At 37.2% G+C, this 19,407-nt stretch overlaps 1 protein-coding gene across 2 annotated transcripts in view; it reads left to right on the top strand.

The window, feature by feature from the left end:
* The first annotated feature begins 3,176 nt into the window (after positions 1 to 3,176).
* LOC149081613 (sodium- and chloride-dependent GABA transporter 1-like) overlaps positions 3,177 to 19,407 on the top strand; it is a 33,310-nt gene continuing 17,079 nt past the window's right edge. Inside the window, exons 1-6 of one of the 2 annotated variants that reach the window (XM_089237021.1) lie at positions 3,177 to 4,031; positions 6,638 to 6,772; positions 7,783 to 8,179; positions 10,357 to 10,624; positions 15,932 to 16,035; positions 16,288 to 16,412. In XM_089237021.1, the coding sequence (XP_089093147.1) occupies positions 3,440 to 4,031; positions 6,638 to 6,772; positions 7,783 to 8,179; positions 10,357 to 10,624; positions 15,932 to 16,035; positions 16,288 to 16,412 (1,621 nt within the window). In that variant the 5' untranslated portion in view covers positions 3,177 to 3,439. The remainder of the gene's footprint in view (positions 4,032 to 6,637; positions 6,773 to 7,782; positions 8,180 to 10,356; positions 10,625 to 15,931; positions 16,036 to 16,287; positions 16,413 to 19,407) is intronic. The other variant, XM_089237022.1, reaches the window with a different exon arrangement.

The raw sequence follows: 19,407 nt of genomic DNA, 5'->3' as shown, positions 1-19,407 counted from the left end.
TACGTGGAATGAAGACTTCTTTTTCTTTGTCACATCCAGTTAGAATCGTTGCTTCAATGATGCAATTGTGCAATTTCTTCACGCAGAGTCTGGTGCCATTGCAGAGTCTCGGTGTGTCCAAATTTCTTAAAAGCATTATAGGTGCTCCGACTTTGAGGGTCAAATTGTGTGGTGGCACACCCGTAATATCCAAAGGAGTTCAGAAGTTCTGCAGGATACAGAACTAAATGTCTGTGCCGTGTCTGTGACAGTGTCAACCGATTTGTAAGATGTGGAGTCTCCTGGAATAATTTTTAGGATTTTTTCGTTGATCTTGTTCACACTGTCATTTTTCGGTGCCAGAATCGCTCTCTCAGAAAGCCACTCATGGTTTCGGTGATTTTGTTCAATGTTTGGGAAGACTTTGTCTGCAAGTTCTTAACAACTGGCAAAATCCATTTGGGAACGTAATCGGTCCAGTGCTTGGGGTCAACTGATGTGAAAATGATAGCAGTGCTGAGTCATTTTGCACTTGAACTCGCATGTTGGTGGATAATGATAATTTTTTAACTTCGTGCCAGAGTGTTGATGATTTGAGGCAAGCATTGAGTTCATCAGCTGGCGTTGAACATTTTTATTCCCAGTTTTGTCAGGGTAGTTGTTGTTCTCTGTTGTTAGCGACGTCATACGTCCAGCTTGTGCAGCGAATATTATTCAAACGCCTTTTACGCATTTTTTAAATTGAAACTATACCAATACGATGGGCGGTTGATGAGATAAAGGCCGCATTATCACTTACAGGACACCCTGTATATAAGCTAGCAGAAATACCCGGCGCTTCCCGGGTTTTCTGCAATTAATGGGAGGATTGGAAAAGTGGCAAACCGTTATAAAGGAATAAACTGTTATAATAACGGAATTAAAGGTGTGGCAAACCATTGTAAAGGCATATATTCACGTCTGAAACGCATTGTTGCAAACCACGGTAACCAAAGTAAACGTTCCGAAAGTAATTGTTGAGACAGTTTTTCGCCCATTTCGGGCATTTGCCCAGCTCTGACGAAGTTTTAAAGTAGCCTACGGTTCAATCCCGGGCCTGTTTGGTATATATACAAAATCTGGCGACGATCGGTCCAAAAATGTAGATTTGTATAAAGAACATACATACATACTTTCACATTTATATATAAGATAGCAGGATCGACCTTCGGAAGGGACGCACGGGATTTAAGAGGGGCACCATAAGGACTCTTTTCCAGAGAGTTTTGAATTACTAACGTTCGAAAAACATTTAAATTGACAAAAATTGATTAAAATAGCACAAAAGCATTTACTTTCGATATTTTTTTAAAAACATTTGAAAAATACTAAAATACTTCATTTGGGGGCGCATAGGTCCCCCCCACCATCTGCCTCTGCCTGCGAACACCTCTGCGGGCATTCGTTATCTCTTTAGCACGCTGAAGTTTGCTGTAAAAAAATTCGCAGAAAGTATGTAAAATAAACAATTTTGTGAGACGGGTCGGTGTGGTAAGTACGACGCTTCAAACATACAAATTCTTTATTTTTCTTCAATACAAAACATTGCTACGATTTTACATGCGTTACAACCATTAGCGCTGAAAATTTAAATTGAATTCGAGAGTTTTCTTTTTCTCTTAACCGTAATATTCACGAGGATCCGGGAAAAATAGAGAAACACTGTATCTCCTTATAAACAGCTCACTTGTTACAAGTTTCCATTTCTCCAGTTTAATTATTTTTGAGACACAAGGCGATTTCTTCAAAGTAGTACATAATCTTGTATATACGGAACGTATGCAATGGCGTACGCAAAAGGGGGTTGTTGGGGTTCTAACTCCCTCCCGAGAGTACAGATGATAGTGTTATTATGCAGGAAAATACGTACCCCCCCCCTTTACTTACCGAACGGAAAAAAATTGAAATCTCCCCTTTCTCTGAGAAATCCTGCGTACGCCTGGACGTATGTAAACCTTAAATAACATCGATGATTAAAATTTATTAGAGCGTGGTCAACTTTTTGAGTCGGAAAGTTGCACGAGTCATAATGTATGTATAGTATAGGGGCCGTTCAAGTATTACGTAAGCAAATTTTTAGCCATTTTTGACCCTCTTCCCCCCCCCCCCGTTGTCAGCAAAATTTCGTCATCAGCTCGGCCCCCTCTGAATCCAACTCATATTTTCATAAAGGGTGGTTGATGACGTAAGCATTATCCAACCCCCCTACCCCCTTCTCATCAAAAGTCAGCAAATCGGAAACCCACCTCCCCCCCATCGATGATGACGTAATACCTGAACGGCCCCATACCAATGTAAAGTTACCGATCAGAGAATCTTCCACTATTGAAATCGTTGAAAATTTATCATTGAATGGATTTTAATATTGGGAATCTCGTTTAATATCACCAAATTGTATGTTTTCAAAGCTCCGAATCACAGTCAAACATCGGTCTATCAATTTCAACGTCACCCACAACCCAGTTTTAAAAGGGTCACTGCGTACATAATTAGCGAATTGGGCTTGTTCATAGTTGAATAATAATTCAGCTCCAGTCTCTCCAGCATGGCCCAATCTTCAAAGGTGCAGACTTAAATCCCCCACGAGATAGAGCCCGAGCCACGTCTTCTGCCTTTTTAGTCGTTATACCGACGTTTAATTATTATATATTTTTTAATTTGAATGGAAATTGAATGTTGGTTCCGTATATTTTTTGGAACTACGATTTGGAAGCAACTCGTGGTGTAGATCAGTTTAGAAAGATGTTGTGAAAGCTGGTTGTACTTGGCAGAGGAAAGTATGGCTCCACACAGTAATGGTGCCGAGAAGTGGTTGGCTCCTCTCGTCTGAAGGGGATGCAGCATGATCCTTAATGGTTGTTAGTTAATTCCATCAGTCAGTCCACTTCAAACAATGAAAATGTATTTATGGCAAGTTATTGGTAGCTTCCTTTTTGGGATACTACTACACACAAGTATGCGCAGGCTGCTCGAGAACGATGATATTTTTCTTCGCACTTACGTTCGTGCATAATACGCTCGTAATTTTACGACCTTCAACTTTCCAAAAGGGTTTAAATTCCTTCGTTGCTGTCAGGAGGGACGAGTATCCAGCCATTAGTTATTGTTTTTAACCTTGAGCCCCGATGCTTTAAGCAGGAAGTTCTCTCTCTCTACCCACACACGTTAGTTCGCTACTCACACAACAGCCGAGCTACCGTCGGCTCTCAGCTGAGCGTCGAGCTCCACCTCCCGTCGAACGGCGTGCACAGCCAAATAATGCGCGATCTTCTCTTACAGTGGGAACTAGGAAGAGAAAAAGAGTCGTCGTTCTCCTCGTCGAACTTTATTTTTTACGAGTGAGAAAGTAGAACACTTTCTGGAATATTTTCAAGGCGGAACGCATATTTTCGTTTCCCGCGTTCTCGTCCGTCAGAGCACGATGGACGACGACCCCAAGAAGATGGATAGCAACGCGTCTGGCGGCAACGACCAGCATCTGACGCCCTCGCGGCCGAGACGTCAACAAAATACGCAACCTGAAAGTGCGGGCTGCGAAAGCCCCTTATCACAAGAACAACAACAAGACTGCTGCGTCGACGCGGAGGTGGAAGACGCGAAATCTCTGTTCACCTTTGGAGCCAAGGAATGTTTACCGAACGCTAAAGATCGGAAAGTCATTGGAGGAGATAGGCCGGGCCTCAGCAGGTTAAATTCCAGCATATCGCGATTCGGAGCGAAAGATGCAGATAGCGCATTGCCCAACTTCAGGTCGCCGCCTGTGTTTGGTAGAAGTCGAAGGATGTCTAGGTCCCTACCGGAGCTCAGGGATCTCCAGTTCGTTTCCGTTCTTCCGGACTTAGAAGAGGAAGAGTCAGAAATTACTGAATATGAAGGGGACGAAGTCGCCCGCGAGAAGCCCACGAGGTTGCCTTGGCACAGGAAGATCGATTTCATCCTGTGTAGCGTTTGCCAGTCTCTCGGACTTGGAAACTTCTGGAGGTTTCCTTACTATTGTTACAGCAACGGTGGTGGTAAGTAGCCTACAACATTCTGCATTCTGGCTTTTCTTCGTTCTGTAACAACCGAAAAGTAAATTTCTTACTCTATTATTCAAAAAAATAATAATATCAAAACCATTTTCGGGACGCATCGGAAATAGTCGTTAAATGTGTGGTTATATCTCCGGAATCTTGCCCCCGATGACTAACAACTTCCGATGTAAGGGCGAGAAATAGACAGCTTGACCTCGATAAGCAGACGACGAACCCAGAACTCTCTCGCTCAGACCTTATTATTTTTTTTATGTATAAATTTTCACTCTACAAATTTACTATAAAATAAATTTACTGAATAGAAAAAAAGCCACAAAATCAGTCTCACAAACTAGCATAACGTATGAAAACATGCAATATACTGAGAAATTGAATTTTCTGGATGTTATGCCGAAACTGATATTTGGAAAGGAAAGTGATTTGCCTCCTCCGGGAATCGAACCTGGGTCCCCTTGCACACCGGGATAGTGCGCTAACCAATACACCAGAGACACACTTTTCAATTCCTCATAACACGCGTTAGTAGCGTGAAGCGAAGCGCTAAGTGGAGTCATAGCAGCCTCCCTTAACTGCAGCAATTTTCGCCCCAGTTTTCGAAAGAAAATCACTTTTCTTTCTAAATATCAGTTTCGGCACAACATCCAGAAAATTCAATTTCTCAGTGTATTTCAAGGCCGAAAAAATACTATCTCTTCATACAAAACGTGCAATGTTAAGATGGCAGTAATAAAAAAGAGAAGGAATACGTTTTTCTGTTGTTATAGAACATTTTTTCGCTTACCCCAGGTTAGAAACGACTGATTTAAGCCAAGAATTTCAGACATTCATTACACAAGGTGAACATTACGTCGCTCGACGTCGGTTCAGATAGTTTTCGATTTGCCTTGCTAAAAAGATGCAAACATACAATATCTAAAATCTGCCCTGGCATTTGCTACTTCTATCAGCATCATGTGTGTACCCTAGATTTTCTTTAAGGGGACGATTTTGAACAAGGAAAACATCTTTACCTCATAGATATAAATCTTTTGATCTAATATCTGGGTATCCTCAACATAACGTAAGTAAGTCATTGCCCGAAATTTCGGAAAAGGAAGCGTAATTCATTCATCTCAAGGAACACTTTTACTCGTTCTGTCCAGGTTTATTGAACCCTGGATTCCACAGAAGTGTGTGCTATAAATTCTCTCAATTTATAGCACCCACATCTCTTTCTTTCATTTCAAATGCAAAATATTTTGCATTTGAAATTGCATTAAAGCGTTTCCCTATTTTTCATCGCTCAGTTTCCTGATAAAACGTAGGAAAGAAATCAAAACCTTGAACTTGGCCTTGATTTGCGAAACAAGTCTTTATTTTACAAGCAGCTTCCTATAATTACAGCATTTTTAAGCGAAAGATAGATAGATACAGAAATAAATATTCATAATTTTCCAAATATCAATAATTCATATGATATTATGGATTTAAAAAATGGTTAGAAAATGCCTAAGACGTGTATGGTGTGCAAACCATGTTTTTCATTCATCTATATATACCTGAGTATTTTTAAATTGATTACACTTCTCAACACTGATTTTGTTTCAAAAGATATTTCAGTGATTTTAAGGTGATTCCGGGGCGCTGAAACTGAATCTGGCATTGGTTTTGTCAGATTGGCTCTAGTTTTTGAGATAAAATGAAAATTACATTTCTCTCTCTCAATAGTAATACATAAGCATAATAAAAATTGCATTGAAACTGTGCGTTAAAAATAAATAACTGTAAATCATTGGCAAAGATAGTTCAGTGATTTCAGAGTTACATTTGGGGCGCTGATTTCGAATCTGGCATTAGTTTTACCGTATTGGCTTTGGTTTTCAAGATAATGCATACTCTCAACAATGTGATTTGTGTACTACTTATATAATTACCATTGAGAAATTTAATTTTCATTTTATCTCAAAAACTAATCTGACAAAACCAGTGTCGGATTCGGGGAATCAGTAGCCCCCAATATACCCTAAAACCATTAAAATTTCCTTTAGAACATGATTTTTTTTGAGCAGTGTTATAGATGCATTCATGAAAGAAAAAACTGACTGTTAATAGACGTATTAATTTAGAGTCGGTATAAGAAATATCTCCCAATAACTTTTCTGGGCATATTGCTTGGAATGATTTATTTTAACCCTTTTCTAAATGCCGTGGAAAGTAACTTCCACAAATTCCTCAATTTTTAAATGTCCATGGTAAGCTCTGTTTTACCGCCTCGAGATTACCATCTATTAATCACTTCAGAAACAACATAAAAAACTAATTTATCTAAATAAACTAAAATCAATTAATTGATTATTTAATTATTTTTTAAATTAACTTTTAAATTTAATAAGCTAAGTGAATTTCTTTTCTTGAATCAATCTCAATCCCAAAAATATTTTAATATACCATTACTAAAAAAATGGCCCTTTAAAGGGTTAAAGAGAAGTAAATATCTTTCGCAAGAGGAGATAAATTATTATTATTTTCCAATAGCGTAAATATATATTGACTAATTCTATTTTTCTTCTCAGAATTCATTTATTTTTGTCATGTGCATCTTTCAGGAGCATTTATGTTTGCATATATCATACTGCTTATAATCTGTGGGGTTCCACTTCTCTCAATGGAGTACACCATTGGGCAACTGACTCAATCTGGTCCTATTTCTGCTTTCGGACAGCTTTGCCCATTGATGAAAGGTGAGTATCTTTCTACCATTTTTTCCATATCTGAAAGCTTCTTGAACGAAAAATATAAGAATAGCTGATTCAAAAACTAAATATTTTATGCCTTCAATAAATGAGGAGCTTATTTTCAAAAGGGAACATTTCCATTTTTTTTCAAAATTCATTTTTCAATGGTTTCGGCATCCTTGGGATGAGCTCCATCGTATTATACAACGGAGTTTATTCGAATGGAAATATTTTTGGTAAAAATTACAATGTTAAATTAGTCGTTTCTTCCTAAAGGGAACATATCCATCTCTCTTTCATTCACTTCGGTGTCTTTTGGTAGAACCTCTCGATACGGTCACCCATAGGACTTGAAATTTTGTCCCCCAATGACGAGTGTCCGTTAATATGTAGTAAAATATTACATTGAATCCCATCGACGTAATTCGAAAAAGTGTCCATTAGTGAATGGTTCCACAGTAGAATGATCGTTTTTCATGTTAATGACAAAAGTGCAGTAAGGGTACCTTCTTGGGCTAGGTAAAACTTTCTGGAATCAACAGGCGACGCAGAAATCTCCAATTTTTCAGACTCGACCAGCTCAAATTTTAATCAAAGGGTAACATTTCCACTAATTTTCTTTCCAAACGGAGCATTTTCAAAATTCAAATGTGTGGGTAACTCTTGAATGTTGATCAAGAGAGAGAGAGACAGTACTTAAATATTCTTCTACCATTCCTACATGCTGCTACCTGTTGGGCTATTTTCTACTTTTATAAAGCAAACGTATTCCTCCGGAACACGTTTTTAACTTCTACTGTAAATTTAGCAAAATTAGAAAATGTTCCCTTTTGAAAATGAACTCCTCACACAAATGTCGATGACTTTTTTGTTGAAATCGCAACTTTACAGGAGCATTTTTGTAATGAAATCATATTTCTTTTAACTTGCAATGTCATGAATATTTTTAAAGATCTCAGTTTGTTACGCTATTTTGTTGTTGCTATATTGCTGTTTTTCTGCTTTTTACTTTTTAGGTATAGGAGTAGCCAGTATGGTCTTGTCATTTTGGGTCACTGCATATTACAGTGTTATAGTTTCGTGGACACTTTTCTACACATTCAATTCATTTTACTCGCCACCGCGATGGACTCGTTGCACAAATTCTTGGAACAGCGAACTGTGTAGGGAACGCATGTTTGATGATGACAGTGCAGCTACAACTACAGATACAGAAGTCTCTCAGCCAGAACTGACTACAGAAGCGGAATCCTTCGCGACAGATTCAACAAGTTATTCAGTCGCTTACAACGAAGCATCAACTGTAAGTGCCAGTATCTTTACTGACGTCACAGAATCTTTCCACAACACTTCATCAATCAATGGTAGTGCTATTCCATTGAACTATACACATCCTGCGGTAGAGTTTGTACGGTAAGTTTGGCATAGTATTGCATTTTTCTATGTATTCAAACTTGGTAATTTATATACTACAGACAATTTTGCTGTTTCATACATATCGCATATAACATATATTAGCCGAGTATTTTTGTTCAAAAATTCATTCTTGAATTAGGGATCGGGGGTCAGTTTTTGAGGGAAAAAAATCTAAACTGAGTTTTATCAGCACTTCCCACCTTCCATGGCAGGGGGTGCACTAATTCCGGCCGGCAGGGTAGGCTCCACTCAGCCCATGAAAACAAAACCGTCTTTGCAGCATCATAGGTGCAAGACCGTCTTAAGAGCATCATGGGAACCTGGGCCAAGCGATTTTTCTGAGGCCCTACCAGACAAATTTACATGCTTACTCTGGAAAATTTCAACCAGATCTCATTTTTGTGAGGCCCCCATCTCTCTTCTCTTTAGGTCCCCGGGTAAGACCATGCGTTAAGACGGCACTGCATAGGGAGCTCCGTAGCCGAGAAATGCACTGAGAATCTACAAAGCCCATGCAAATACTACACTAGAGACAGCGTGGTTATGACGGCTTTGCGTGAAAGGCGTTTCCAAAAGTAAATGTCGATTTCATTAGTTTTAAATTTTCATCAATTCTGAATCTTAATCAATTTTTGTACTAATTTACATTTAATTGCATGAAATTTTTCTATGGATATTTTTAAGCATTTCCTCCTCTCCACAAAATACAGGCCTATATAATCAGGACAAAGGGCTCCTAAACATTTTTGTTGACCCGAAATTGTTGAGACGCAACTGGTCCAGCATCCAGTAAGAAAAGCGCCGATGTGTATCCTATATCTTATTTATCTTCTTGAGCAATACTTTCAACTACATATACAGGGTGTCTTGTAAGCCCCAATGCGGTCTTTATCTCATCAACCGTTTGTCGTAGAGGAATGGTTCTAATTTAATAAATACTCAAAACGTATTCAGAAGTCACCCTGTACCAGTTTCGAGAGTGAAAATACAGCGCGTCATTAAATAAAAAAAAAAAGTCTAAATTTTTGTACGGTCCCTCTGCCCTGCAACTACTAATTAGAAAGTTGTTGCCATTTCTCTCCTAAGGCCAGCAAAAAAAATTTCATGTTTCTGAGTGAGGTATTCGCTGAGATATTTGAATCCAAATTTTCGGAGAAAAGTTGGGAAAACCAGCATGAATATGAGGGGAAGAAGCGTTGTCCGTAAGTTTGCCCTGTCCTTTCCCAACTTTTCTCCGAATTTCGAATTCAATACCTCATTTAGAAACATGGAATTTTTTTGTTGGCCTCATGAGGGGGGGGGGGACTTTCTAATTAGAAGGTACAGGGCAGAGGGACCGTATAAAAATTTAGATTTTTTTATTGAATGACACGGTGTATTTTTACTCGCGAAACTGGTACAGGGTAACTCCTGAATATGCTTTGAGTATTTATTAAATTAGAACCATTCCTCTACGACGAACGGTTGATGAGATAAAGACCGCATTAGGACACCCTGTATACTCAAATGACACTTTTTTCACATACTGTTCATCAAAAAACCTGTTTCTACTACGTCTTGTGTGAATTAATTATTTCATAAATCGTAAGTATGTAAGACTGTTAAGTGTACTCACTTTGTCCCAGACTCTGCCACTAAGCTGGGCTGGAAGAGATCTCGGCAGCGGGATAAGTCCGGTGGCAGAGCCCCTGGTGATTAAATAAATTCATGTAACCCTTGTTGGACCATTTCTGCTTTGTTGCATAGAGCATGTAGTGAACATGTGTTCCGGGCGAAATAATACATTCCGACTTGGATTTGATGCATTTGTTCTTATTTTGTTTGAATGGAAAATCATAACTGATCCCATGTGTTCTATAAGCATGTACACACATAGTTATTTTAAGTCGCCAAAAAAATAATGATTGCGTATAAAATTTTCTTTGTAAAACATGGCGTCACATAGTTTACCCCTGAATCTTAATCATTCAATATAGCTATTAAACAAATTAGGGAAAAAAGCATATTTGATTATCACATGTTTACGATGAAGTGATATTTCGGCTGTAATTTACGCCAATCGATCAATGAAGATGATTAATAATGATGTACTGGAATGAACAGATAAACGTATTCCATTTAACGTTAAGCAATACAGTTTTGTTAGAAGAATGTTGTTCTGTTTTGTTTTTTAGCTTCAAAATGCTTGGTACAAATGACGGCGTCGATCAAACAGGAGAATTGAGATTTGAGATCCTCGCAGCCGTTCTATTCGTTTGGGTGCTTATATACATAGTTTTACGAAAAACTGATTTTTTCAGAGGCAATACCATTTACGTCTTGACTATAGTGTCTCACCTATTGTTGTTTAGTATTTTCTTGAGGACTGTCGCTCTTGAGGGAGCGAAAAATGGTCTGCATTACCTTTTCCAGCCAGAGTGGAACAAACTATCAAGTGCTAGGGTAAGTTAAAACAATTTAAATGCACTTTTTTTTTGAAACTTTATTTAACATGATGAAATAGCACATAATAATGAAACAAATTCGTCGAGAGATCCCGTGGATCTGTACTGATGAACACGAAGTATCGATGAGTAATTACAATGCAATTTCAAGGACAGAACAAACAAACAAAAAAAAGAGGGGGGGAAAAAAGGTTGATAAAACGATATCGAAACAATTCTGCATCTATGAGCAAGTATACAATTAGAATACAATACAGCATTTCAGATATACAACATGCTTTCATTTTCATATACATTATAAATGAAGATTATGGAATGCTAGTGATGCGAGAATTGTTTAGTGACTTCGACATGTGGAGGCAAACAGCAGGAAGTGTACTTAGACATTTATAAAATTCGATTTAGCACTGACTGATAGAGCTCTGTTTTTTTTTTGTTTTTTCTTATTGTTTTTAAAAAATGATCGTTGATGTTAGTTATTGAGAAAAGATCATTTTTTAAACGTTTTTTCAGTAACGGTATTGAAGGGGGAAAAATAATATCATGCGGCAGTTTGTTATAAAATTTCGGAATAAGATATGTAAAATGGTTTTTCTTCACTGTTTTATGTATTAAGGGAATATTTAGAATGTTATTGTATCTATTTGATGCCCTTGATAAATTAAGAGGGAGACTGAGTTGTTTTTTATTAAGTAGGAGAATCTATTTATAAAAGTATAAATACCGCAAAGGGAGTATGTTAAGTTGCCGGTAGAGATCAAATGACGGAGTTGAGTAATTGCCAGTTAGTGATCGGATTATTTTCTTTTGGGTCTGTATGATGGGTCGCAACGTATTGATGTAGTCACTGCCGCAAACAGTTAGTCCATATAATAGATGAGAATGAAAAAGGGAATAATAATATGACAACAAAAAAGGGGTATTTAGATAATGTTTTAGGTAATAAAATTTATAAACTATAAAACAAAGTTTATAGTTTATAAATTTTAAAAACTTGTAAAATATATTTTCATTGTGCTTACTATTTGTCCTAGGCATTTGGAAAACATTGTATTTTAAGATTAATAAGATTTTCATAACTGCATGGAGCATTCATAGGCTGTTGTTCACAAATAATGAGAAAAGATTTCAAAACTCATCTCTGTTCGGGATCGTCAATGAACACGTATTCCCTGCGCGTATGAATTGAAATGCCTTTCAATTCAACGTTTTCAATATAAAAGTTAGCTTAGGAAGCTGGAGTGACAGGAAGTTTGATTCAGACTAGACAGCAATTAAATTGATTCAATCATAACAAAATTTGACAACACATATGTACTTTTTTTTCATTCTAATATGATGAAATTCAGTGTCATTATTTCTTTTTTTCCTTCCTCCATTTAATTCAGGGTTATATTAATAAATTAAAGTTGATGGAACTGTCATCTCTAGGATAACCTGGACACAGAGAAATATAAAAGAACACCAAACACCCTTGTCTAATATGAGCAAGAAAGAAAACAGCTTGTGCATGTGTGAGCGCATATATATATAGAAATGATTTTGAAAGCTTGCCAAGTGCACAGCAAGAGTAAGAACTGACAGCTGTGTTGTCACAATATGAAGGAAGGGAGGGAATTCATATCCATTTCCTTTATGAAGCTTTTCTTGTGTTTCTCTTCACCTTTGTGCTGAGACATTCCCAGCATTTTCATAAAGTTTGATTATGCATCCTCCATGATATTCATAGAAAACTCACATAACCCTGAAATTTCACAATTAAAATTACAGTAGTTATTACGCCGCGCGAATGAATTAATTACAGAAAATTTCTCAATTCTAAGCCTTTCCTCCATGCCCCCCCCCCCCGAACAAGGCGAAGGGCCAACGGGACTCTAGGCTGAGCACGGAGACATTTTTTTCCTTTTTTTGTACTATGAAAAATAAAGCTATATTATAAAATATTCACTACACATTTTTCACTCTTTTTTTTAATATTCACTCCAAATTTGTAGTGAAATCTGAAAAAAATGTTTGATTTAGGCGTCCCCCCCGCTCAAGGAAGTGGAAACTATGCTTTATCCCTTTTGCGTGAGTACGTCTTTTAAATGATCTGACGATACTGGGAGCTTTTTATTAAAAAGTTGCGAGACGAAATTCTTTAAACGTTCTTATCTCAGGAAGCACCAAACGCAAATCAAAAGCAACGGCACCGTCAGATGCACATTGCAAAAGTGCATTCAGTGATATCGCTCCGGTTTCAATATCTCTTTCCGTCTGGGCACCAGGCCCGATGCCCTGATTCGAAACAAATTGTTTTCCGCTATATCTCGAGCAGTTCACAACGAAAATAGATGACATTTTTATCGTTAGTTGGCTATTCCGAGGACAAAGCCGATGATTATGACATAATTTCGTTATATCAGTACCTACCACGCGATTCAAGCCACGAAAAAGTGTTCGCGTCAGAACTTGCGGCCGTGTCTATGACACAGCCTATCCCAATTTTTTCTGTATGACGAACGTCAGAAATATTATGCGTAATACAGTCGACGATCATTATAACGACCGGTCCTAAATATTTTCTTATTTCGGCCATGCTATTTTTTATCCAATATAACGACCGGCAAATATCATTCAATAAATTCCAACGATCGAATTCAGTTCGCGTTTTTTGTTGTTGTTGTTTTTGCAAAGGAAATAGACAAAATCCGTCATTGAGCGTATTTGGCCCTGACCATTGGTGATGGGAAAAGAGAGGGTGTGACACACGGAAGTTTATGAAACGTGGATGGGGTTTGAAGATAAATCGTTGTCACTTCTATTCGGTGTTACTCCCATCCCCCCGCTTCCATTCTGTTTTATTTTCTCACGTGGTGGTTGATTTCTAATCTCATTCTAAATTTCGTTACGCAATTTTACTTGATTTCTCAGTGGATAATATACAGACAAGTGAAATCATGTTTCATGCTGAAAATTCGACATGGCTGTCGTAAATATAAACGGAGCACTGTATCTTAAGGTCTTAAATTGAAGGTTTTGGCTGAATTTTGTTCTTGAGAAAACTCTAATTCAAGAAACAAAAGACAATTTTTGATTATTTTGATGCATGTAGTGAAAAATAAATGTATAATTGTATATTCATGTATAGTACATATTTTTTCATAACTACAATTTACATACTGTGTAATGTATTTATTTTTTTCCCAGCCAGATATATTTTCTCATTGCAACATTATAATCAAATAATAGACTTTTTTTCCGACAATTTCCGGAGAAGCTAAAATTTATGATTTTTTTAAAAACGCTTTGACATAACCTCCCGAAATAAAGTCCGTTTTCCGTGAAACGAAGGGGGTCGTTATAACGAGCGTCAACAGTATTGTTGATGCAATTCTGACGATGGTTGAAAGATTATCATAGTACAGTGTAACTTCGGTTAACGAGGTTAATTTGTGGCATGGACATGCTCGTTATCCGAATTACTCGTATATCGAACCAAAGTTCGTCATAGGAAATGATGGAAAGTCGGATGATTCGTTCCACAATTATTCATTCACATAAAAAGGACTAATAAAAACGCCATTTAATTTAATCAGTAATGCAACACAAAAATAGAATCATAAATAATTCAGTACAATAATATTTATAATGAATAATTAAATAACGCCTAAACATACAATACAATGATGTTTACGAATTAACTTACGCTAAACGACGAGAGGGTGAGGGGGGTGGGGGGACTATCATTTTCACTGATACGCACTCACCGTTATCTGTGAACGTATTATTTTTTGCGTGCCAATGACACTTGCTTTTTGCCTTCTTTTTTTTTAAAGATTTCTTGGAATTAAGAAATTGCTTTGTCGCTGGGCATTGCTCGCACACTGCTACAACTTTATTTAGGTGGTTCTTGAAGGGCTCTTCCTCGTTTCTCTCTTCGTCCTCCTCAGACGAGATTCCGCCCATAAGCTCTTGCTTTTTCACACAATGGAGATCCATCAGTTAGCCTGTGTGGTCAACTCCTTACCATGTTCCTCCATCAGTTCTTGAATGTCATCCTCATTGGTGAGGATAGCCCATGGTCTTCCCCAAAAAAGACACAATCTCTTCTGTAAATGTTGGCTCCTGTTCATGAGCTAACCTCTCAACGTCACGTCACGTCCAATAATGCAACCAGCTTACAGTTTTCTTTAAGCGGAATTAAAAAAAAATTACGTACACAATAATGTATAGTTACAATGCTACATCTAGTTTCGTATCGTGAACAGGCACGCTCGCGCGTTCATTTTTCGAGTGAGGCGCGCTGACTGGATACTGTGGAGGAGAATATTACCCACAATTCTACAATACATGTGTTAAAGAGAGAAAAAAGTCATCCGCTCAGTAGTAAAAATAAATAAACAAAACGCAAAATTTTCGCTCGTAATGCACATTAATCGAATCAAAATATGCTCAAAATTCTTGTTCGTTAAGCGAATCGCCCATTAACCAAAGTTCCACTCCATCTTCTTTTGTGTAAAACTTTTCGATCCATATTTCATGTGTTACATATTGTGTTTGAAAATAACACATATTAGCTATTCATTTACCTTATACCTATTTCTGTCTGGATAATTTTTTTGTAAGCTAATAAGATAGTATCTTGAGCTCAGACTTCCCTCCCGTTCATCATTCATTCGTGTGAAAATGATGCTTTAAACTCTTCTACATGCACATATGCACAAGAAGTAAATTAATATACATGTACGTATATACATTCGCAATACTAATAAAACTTGTTCATTCAAAAACTATTAACTATATAATTTGGAATCAGCTCAAGTTCTAAATTTTGCTATTTACAATCAGATACCTATGTTCATTTAAGATGTCCATTCAAGCAGCGAACTGAAACTGGAATTTCCCCGTTCAATCTGAAAAATTAAAAGAATAGTAAGGTAATTTAATGTATATACAGTGAAACCTCTCTTTTGCGGTTACCGAGAGGACAAAAAAAAATTTGTCCGTAAAAGAGGGGAGGGGGTTGACCGTTAATCAGGGGTTTGAGATGCATACTTTTATTATACAAGGGGAAATTATTATTTGGCCGTAAAAGAGAGGTAGCCGCATCTGAGGGATGTCCGTTTAGAGGGGTTTTACTGTATTTGCATGAAAATAAAAGGGAATAATTAAAATTTTTTTTATTCCCCTTTCGATTAAGGCGGAAAGTATGGTTATGATGTGCATGCATATTATGTTCCCATTGCAAATCAGTTCTGTATCATTTTTATTATGGAGACAATTTTTTTTCAGTGTGTTGCATTTTAAAGGTTTCAAATTTCAGCTTTGGCTGTATGCATTATCTCAAGCATTCCATTCCCTAGGAGTCGCACTTGGACCAAGTATCCTGATGGGATCATGCCACAAACCACACAATAATCTTCTCAGGTAAAACAGGATGAATACTTTTATCTTTTATTTGCACACTGATTCATATCAATCAATCAATCAGCTAGTGAATTCCATACTTCTCACAATGTTCAATTTAGAGACGAGCAGTGAAGTTGGAAACAATTTCAAAAAACATTAGATCATGTTAGAATTAGAATGAAATACAAATGCTCGTGCATATCAAATGTCTTTCCTATAAATGTTAACCTAAAATTTTAGCTACTTTGATGCTTTTTTTTTTTCCTCCAGAGATTCCATAGTTCTGACTGCAGTCACTATTCTAACAGTCGTATTAGTTGGTTGCGTGACTTTTGGAACCATTGGTCACTTGGCACTCAAGTTGAATAAACCTCTCGATCAAGTGCTTGATGGAGGTGAGATTCAATAATGAATATGTTACTGGTATTGATTTACATGAAGCATTTTTGTGGATTCTAGTGGAATTATTTTTATATTGGTTTCTTATTGAGCTACTAATAAGATAAATCAAAGGGAAATGAAAATTACAGATTGGTAGATGACAAACCAACTTATTTTTTTAGTGGAGTTTTCTAAACCCAGAGAGAGATCTACGTGAAGTCAAGATTCTGTTTTAGGGACACCTCTATTTAACCCTGGATAATTAAGCATTCGTGTCTCTCTCTCAATCTCTCTTATAGACTGCTAACTAAATTAGTTACCACTACTACTAAACCGTACATGCACCTCGTCCATATTCCCCTGCGGAACTAAATTAGTTGCCGAGTAACACTGATTTAAGTTTAGTTATCTAGGGTTAAGGAACAGATGTCTTGATCTATGTCTCTCAATAGGAACTTATTTACCTCTGAATAAGTGACACCTCTATTTAAGTGACAATAAGTCTTGTTCCATGGGTGTCTGTTATTGAGGGGGTTTTGCTATACATATGAAATTGTATAACTGATGGGAATCTGGGTGCATCTGGTTCTTCAGGTTCAGGTATATGTGTAGAACAATATCTATATCCGGTGAATAAAGCTGTATCATAAACAATGCTCTCAGTTGTTATGAGATCCCATGACGTTCCTGAATTATTGCGCAGGCATTTTATGGTTTTGCTGAATCCCTTGCAAAATGGGTTTGCGTGAGAGGGATTTTTAAATAATTCTATAAATCTTAGAAAAGGTGTATATGATCGTATGATTTATTTATTTTACTAGCTATAATACCCGGCACTGCCCGGGTTTTCTCCAATGAGGCTTTTTGGATCACGTGATATCTCCCTCTCTCTTTCTTTACGGGCATACAAACCGTGTCCAAGTTAACCAATAAGGTGACTTCCTGCGGGACTCATGAAAGAAACAAATCTAGATTTAAAGAAACATAGAAATGAATAGTTTCCTTTTTTAAGGGGCGCTAAGTATTTCGATTTCTCCCCCAACCCCGAAACAGGCATATGGGTAACTTCAAATTATCTATCTCTGCCTGTCTCTGCTTCAAAAAATGCTTAATCAAAGCTGTGGAATTTCTTCGATTTCTTACGGGCCCATAATTAATTTTAAAGCAACCTAAACTATGTGAATTTATGAAGTTAAATATTAAAAAACAATATGGAGAGATTAATTTTCATGCTTGAGGAGATCTAAATAGAAAGTTGAAATCAATGTTATTGCATGGATATCCAACTACAAAGTAGGTCCGGCTAATTACTTCATATTCAATCTCCTGGGCTTCGTATAAATCTCTAAGCGAACTCAATATTTCAAAAATCGAGAATCCAATACAATTTTTAAAATAATTGACGTGACAGAAAACACCACGAAATTTTCGCATTTCTACAGTAAACTCGGCAATTTTAACACTGATTTCTATGGGGATCATCCTTTGCCTGTCCCTCAAAGTGATGCTGATGATGATTCTAACGTCTATTCAAAAAGCTCTCATTAGTGGGAAGATTTAAAAAGTGGCAAACCATTATAAAGGCATAAGCCTTTATAATGGTATAATTTATAACGCTTTATAACGCTATTATACATACACTGGCAGCGTTAAAGAAGTGGCATATACACGTCTGGAACGCATTGCTAGGGAACCACGGTAACCAAAGTAAACGTTCGGAAAGTGATTGCTGAGGCCTAAAAACCATTGTTGCCCGACAGTTTTTTTGCCCATTTGGGGCATTTGCCCTGCTCTGACGAAATTTTAAAGTAGCCTATCGTTCAAGTCGGGTCCCATTTGGTGTACATGCAAAATTTGGCGACGATCAATCTAAAATTGTAGATTTGTATAGAGAACACACACACACAGACAGACACATAAACATACAGAAAATAAATTTTATACATATAGATTTATGTACATCAACAAAAGGCTGGTTGCACTTACATTGTAGGGAAGAAAAAAAAAGAAAAACCGCGATAAAAATCAAAAGAAAAGGAGCAAATAATGTCATACTGTACATGCATGCAGGGCCGCAACTAGAAGTTTGGTCACCCGGGGCAAGTGCGTATTTTGGCGCCCCCTTGTAATGTTGGAGGAGAGATTTGAGAATAAAATTTGCGCTCTCTCTGGTCCAGCGACCGGGGCGTGTAATTACAATCCCTACTCTCTTAGTAACACAGGAAGCGTTAGCACGCAGGTGATTGGTTAAACGAGCAAGAAAGATACCAAGATGTCACGAGGGGCGGAGCTTTTGGCGAAATCCCAAATAACTCGCTAAGCGGTTTTTAGTTGACGCTACAAAAATTAGTTATGAAAATAATTATAAAATATAATTAGGGGATACATAAATTTCTAATTTACGAAGTGACCGCTATAAATGCGAAATTCGCCAATTTTGCTAACATTTTATTTTTTACAACTTTTTCACGAAATCTTGGCAATTCGCACTTTTTGAAGTGGAAAATTGAAGTGGTGATTTTGCTCAGTACGTGTGTGCGTGATTAAAAGTGGGGGGGGGGGGGACCACAAGCATCACTTCTTTCCCCTCTGGCATTGTGTTTAGATGCAAATACAGTCGAGTTCGGTTATAACATAGCCCCTAGGTGATTCGACAAGTGTATGTAACAACCGACTTGTATGTTATAAGCGAGGAGTTGAAATTACTTTACGTAGCAGTAGCATATATGCATTATATTGATATAGTCGTGGGCAAAATAAGCTTATGCAGCAATTGAAATATAATATAGTATGAATAGAGTTTTTGATTGATTCTTGAAAAATTTGAGAAATGTGCCAGAAAACGGGATGTATACAACAACATGCAGACATTTTTGGGAATGTTAATGATTTTTTGTTTCATGCTAACGGTTTTTCCCCTTTGAGTCGAACAGCAGTGTACAATTTAAAAATTCAGAAAAAAAAACCCCTCCACTGATGTTTATGAATTTGATATACACGTCACACACC

The sequence above is a fragment of the Pholcus phalangioides genome, unplaced genomic scaffold (genome assembly GCF_987345545.1).
Source record: "Pholcus phalangioides strain wild (caught in Gottingen) unplaced genomic scaffold, Ppha-v1.0 ptg000009l_1, whole genome shotgun sequence".
NCBI lineage: Eukaryota > Metazoa > Arthropoda > Arachnida > Araneae > Pholcidae > Pholcus > Pholcus phalangioides.
This window is presented reverse-complemented; position numbering and strand designations above follow the sequence as displayed.